Source organism: Plasmodium knowlesi (assembly GCF_000006355.2).
Source record: "Plasmodium knowlesi strain H genome assembly, chromosome: 11".
In the NCBI taxonomy this organism is placed as follows: Eukaryota; Apicomplexa; class Aconoidasida; order Haemosporida; family Plasmodiidae; genus Plasmodium; species Plasmodium knowlesi.
The window spans coordinates 1,795,780-1,801,803 of NC_011912.2; the positions used below are offsets into that span (position 1 = coordinate 1,795,780).

Sequence of the window (6,024 nt, forward strand, 5' to 3'; positions counted from 1 at the left end):
CAAATTTTCCCCATAAAACATCTAAACAACAAGCCACATTGTTGCTCTTATAAATTGAAACCTTAACCCTAAAATGCGAAATTTTATATACATACCCTACACTCATTCATTCATGTATCCATTTTTTCTTTTTCTTTTTTTTCTTAACATGTTCTGCGTTTGGATTGGTTACTTATATATACACATATATCATTTGCTCAGAATTAGGTGTATTTCATCATTATTCTTTTTTCTTTTTGATTTCAGTGTTCTTCCATCCCCTTTCCGTTACCACCTGTTCTTTCACCCATTCGTCTTTCCCATATTTATTTAAGCGCTTCCCTTTTTTCCTCTTTATTAAATCCTTTTCCGTATCAACTTGTTACCAAGCCTTTTCACTATTGCTATGTTTGAACTTACCAATTGCAAACACCCCAAACGTGTATATTTGCAGTTAACGTTGTGCAAAAAAAAAAAAAAAAAAAAAAAAAAAAAATCACATTTTCTCACCTAATGACAAGTGGATGAATATAACATTTCTATGTGATTAAAACAAAATGAACCTCCCGACTACAGGCACGGCTTCGAGAGTAGGAAGGTCCCCTCAAGGAATGCATCATTTGGAGAGCAAGTTTCTTTTGCGTGCCTTAAAATTTACATGAACGAATTCGCGGATATGTGTCAATACACCCTTTTTTTTTTTTTTTTTTTTAAATTCATTTGCGCGTTATAACCATATGGGGGGGAGTGAGGAAAATCCTACGTTGGGAACACAGGAGCAGAAATGGAATGCTCCTCTGCGCATCACATATACAAGAAAGTATACATGTGTACGCAACACCCCACATGTGAAAATGGTTGAACGCACTCTACCTTTTCGAACTGCTATTTGAATATTTTTGCTTTTTTTTTTTTTTTTTTTTTTTTATTTCAAAAAAAAAATAGGTAAAAATACTCGCTACAATTGAAAAAAAAAATGTAAGAAATTTGTTTACCACTAAAGGTAGCTTATCCGTGCACATACTCTTTGTCTTCTGTAGGAATAAAACGATTAAGTGAAATTAAAATAAAATACAATATAAAGAAGGTTACGATGTTTCCCTATAAGCACACCATATAGTATTTATTAAAGTGTGCAAAAGGATTGATAAGGAAAATTCTACACCCTTCTCCGTTTGTGGGAATTAACGCGCTCGCAAGCAAAATGTGTAATGTAAGAATGGCAAAAATGTGTTCTTTGAAAAAATATATATCATATTCGTGAACAATTTTTCCTACAATATAGAAAGCTATTTTTCAGTTCCTGTTTTTGTTCCATTTTTTCTTTTTCCTTTGTTCTTTGTGCAATTATTTCTAATTTGAAAGGCACTGTGTGCTGTATCCCCATTAGTCCTCCACTTACAAATCAGAAATATAAAAATTGTAATTGTGTCTATGTTCCACGTATTTCACTTATGTGTAGCGCATATACAAATGCACGCGTTTTTGGTAATTTAATAGGCCACATAAGGAAAATATTTCTCTAGAAAAAATGCAAAGCAAAAGAACGTGAGAAAAAAATAATTCAGGAAAGAAAAAACAAATAGTTCACTTTTACGGAAATGATGTACTAAAAAAGACATAATATTACTTGATTGTTTAATTTCCTTAATATGCCCTATCAGAACGTACAGTATTTAAGTAAAAACCTTATCTTTTCCTTTTTCATTATACATTTCACAAAATGTTCGAAAAAATGGAAAACACCAACAACCATGGCTGCAACATGGATGGTGACAATTTCGATCTCCTAATGAAAAAAATATGCAGCGAACTAAAGAAAGGAGATAAAAACAAGAACGGGCTAATTATGTATAACACCTTTATTGATGTCTTGGATTTGTTCCAAATTGAATATGGCAGCTCCACTATAGATTATTTGATGAAACATTGCGCTGTAACTGAAGACGGTTTCGTGAACTATAAGAAATTATGGCTCATTCATGACCCGTCCAAAACGATGAGAAATAATTCTGAATCCATAGAAGAATCCATTAATCCTAAATCTATGGACATTCAGGATAGGTATGAAGACATTGATAAATATACCCAAGAAAAGAACGAAATTATAAGAAAATTATACTCCCAGTGGGATAAATGCCTATTAAGAGATGACGAATTCAAGGCCAAGCTAATTAGCGGGAATATTGATATAACTCCGGAATTTGAAAGGTCCCTATACCTATATGGCCCAAGTAGATCATTAAGTTTTGCAAATGTAATGAAAACGTTATATATTAACGACAGTAAAAATCGAAAAAACAGAAACAACTTTGTAAGTAAAATAAAGGACGAAAAATGGAGAAAGCTAAATATTGATGAAAATGAACAACAGTGTTCCCAAGATATGCATAGAAACCCAATAGCATGGGAGGGATTAAATGTAACAGATACTGACGATGTAATTCAGAATGTTGAACTTATTTCAAATCATTTAAGGGGAAAGGGAAATTTTAACATGCAGAAAGAAAATTTCATATCACACGATTTCTTTAATAATACAGTGAAAAATTTAATAAAAAATTATATTAGTAACCAAATTTCAGAGAAGGAATTTTACTTATGCTTAAATAAATTAAATATATCAATAACCCCCCACTTAAATAATTTAATCAAATACCATGAATTAGACAGCAATGGGAAATTTAAAGATTTTGCCACAACAATAAATAGGTGCATTCCAAAAAACATATTACATAGTTTTCCAAGAAGGGCACAGTTACATGGGGCTCAAAAAAATGACAAAGATTCAAACTTAAATTTTTCCTATAATACTTGCTGTTGTGAACGTTCACGTCCTGATGCTACTGATGACAATTCGTATTCTAATAACAATATTGACAAACATTAGCTATTGCATTTTAGGGGACAAAAGGAATAAACGAGCTCTTAGAAGGGAATAAAGTTCGTAACGTAGGATTGTACATGCTGGGGTCCCTCTATATTTTGTTCTTACCTAAGTGTTTATAAGTATAGTTCTGTAAATCATGAAAGAAATTAAAATTATTACAATTTATAAATATTTTTATATTTTAAAAAATTCAAAAATGTTTATTTATTAATAAGCCTAAGAGCGTCATTCTAGCAATTTTTTTTTTCATGTCTTCAGTTCGTTTCATACTATGTGCATAATGTAGTTGCTCCGTATTTCTTTTTAACCCTCATATAGTTATTTTAAAATTTCAGGAGAATTTCTTTCCGCTTTTCTTTTTTTACTTTTTACTCATGTTGAAATTATGAAATGATTATATTGGTCTATTTTATTTGAAGTATTTTTTTTTTTCACATTTAAATGTTCCAATTCTACAATTTCAGTATTTCTGAATGCTGTACAACCTACTGCATAAATATAGGAAACAACATTCACTATGCCAGGTATATTAACTATATTTAGTAAAATTTACCTTTTCTGTAAATTGTAAACGGTAATTGAAAAGAGAGCAAAATGTGCATTGCATAAATATTATGAATGCTCGTAAAAAAACGGAGGTATAAAATTATGTAAATACCAGCATCCTTCGCATAATTATATATATGAACTCCTATTCGTCTAAACCATGTTGTCCTATAAACCCCTATATATGTATAAGGTAGGTGAAGGTAATAAGTTCTAATCTTCGTTTCCCATGGGATAAACTATTATAAAATGATTTTTTCCTCTTTTCCGTTAATTAGACTTCTATAAATTAGCTCCAAGTTCTGTACCAGGTATTTATACATATTTAATATCCATTTTCATTTGATAAAATGATAACATGCTCATAATTCTTCACTAGTTTAACTGAGAGAAAATGAACTCTAAAATAGCTCGTATAACTCATTACAAAGTAAAAATTTCCCTTTCTGTTTATGTGCATTTATCTACCCACAAATTAGACTTAATAATACTTCCTTGTATGAATTGAGCGATGCAAAATTTATGCTCCTATTAAAAGATGCATGAAAAGAAGTGAACACTTTGACCATATATTATCATTTTTAATTGCCTTCTATTTACTTCATCGAATTTGCAGATCATTTAATATAAATGCTTCCTTCAGAATAAGAAAGGTTATATTAAATTGTGCACAAGTACACAAACTATAAAATGCATCCGCCGCAATCGTTAGCTTTCTTTAGCCCAAAATAACATTCATTAGTGTTGTTTTTTAAACAATTAAAATTTTCATTCAAATTCAGTTTTTATATTTGATATGAATCTGAAAACGCTCTTTCAATCTGTAAAAACGAATAATGCAAAGTATTAATCAGAACAAAGCAGTGTAAATGTATCAAAACGTTGTATATTACTACCAGGTTATGCTGCACGTAATATAAGCTTTAAGCTTTTTTTGGGAACAATTTGTAACGAACCTTCAGGTGAAGCATAATTCTCTTCTGAGGTGTTCAAATAACTTTTTACTCATGTCAGCTGATCACCATTACATGTATACATGTTTAAGGGCTTCCCCAATGCATAGATAGACATGGATATAGGGGTTCCAAAGTAAATGGTAAAACCGGCTAGGAATTTGCAAAGAAAAAGTGCACATGCAATGGACTTGACAAAATGACATTTCACACTTTCCATATAATAAATGAGCTTCTCGTAAAACGCTACATATTTACACCTTTTTTTTTCCTTTCAAAAAAAAATAATTCATAGAATGTAGAAACTATTTCAGACAAGTGTTCAAAAATCCGAAACTTCAGTCACTGCTAACCTAATAGTTATTGTAAAAACCAAAATTCGCCGAAAAGGGTTATCTATTATGTGTTTAAACCAAGTGACACTTTAGTAACGAAATAAAATGAGTAGACAATTCCATTAGAAAGTAATATATTCCTTCTTTTAATGAAAGGGAAACTATTCGTTAAGGATGTGTTAATTAATTTTCCTTAATATTTCGATGATAAAAAAGTTAATGTGAAACAATTTCTTCAGATACCCCTTACGATGTGACATATACTTTTACACGGAATAACTAGTTTAAAGTTTATTCAAATTAAAATATACTAAATTAAGAATTTACTGTTTACTTTCTTCCCTAGGTCGTTGTTCATTAAACAGCTTCATAGTTAAGTAATTCATTCTTTTCTTAAATAATATCACTGTGAATGAAGGGAGGATTTTATTAAAACCATGAATATATAATTATATCCAGAACGTAATATGTTCTGAAATATGAACAAAACTAAAAGGAAAAAGCCATTCCTCAAATAGAATTTATAATATTATTCTTTGCATATAATGGTTTCTACTGTTATTGTAATTCACAGTACACATATAACAGAAATTTTTCATTGCTCGGACAAAAAGTACATAGGTACTAAAAGGATTGCAAAAAAAAAAACTCGTATTTCCACATTTCTTCATTAGATTAAACTTTCTTGAAATATTTCAAGAATCTTCCCACTGTCTTATCTGTAAAATTCAATGAATTTTCAAAAGTAGACACTTAATATTAGGAGTAAACAGGAAGTATTAATTAATGAAAACATAATATAACGAAAAAACTGATACAAAATTTCCCTTTACCTTTAATCACAAAAATACAAAGTTTAAGGATAACAAACTTAAAACCATTTATAAGAACCTTTAAAAGCTCTCGCAATTGATTTATCAAAAAATGAGAAAACTTCACATTCGATGTTTTATATTAAAGGAATTGTAGGATAATAACAGGGTTAAAAACTACAAATAAATATAAAAATAAAATCATTTAACAACAAAGATGGAACGCAATAAAAGTTTTACAAATAATTTATAATTATATTTATAATATGGAAAATAACAATATTTAAATTATATATTCATAAAAAATATATACAATATATAATTTATAAAATATTAATTAAATTTATTATTTCATAAAATTAATAAATAAATATAATTTATAAAATATTAATTAAATTTATTATTTCATAAAATTAATAAATAAATATAATTTTTTAAATATTAATTATTATAATTGATTATAATATTTAATAATTATAGTTTAAATATTGTTTCGTAATTAAATAAAA

General features: G+C 28.7%; 1 protein-coding gene across 1 annotated transcript; it reads left to right on the forward strand.

The window, feature by feature from the left end:
* Nucleotides 1–1,714: 1,714 nt before the first annotated feature.
* Nucleotides 1,715–2,869, forward strand: PKNH_1138900 (conserved protein, unknown function; the record flags this gene model as incomplete). Its single annotated transcript, XM_002261523.1, has 1 exon — nucleotides 1,715–2,869. The coding sequence occupies one exon, from the start codon at nucleotides 1,715–1,717 to the stop codon at nucleotides 2,867–2,869; it is 1,155 nt and encodes a 384-aa protein (XP_002261559.1).
* Nucleotides 2,870–6,024: the final 3,155 nt, after the last annotated feature.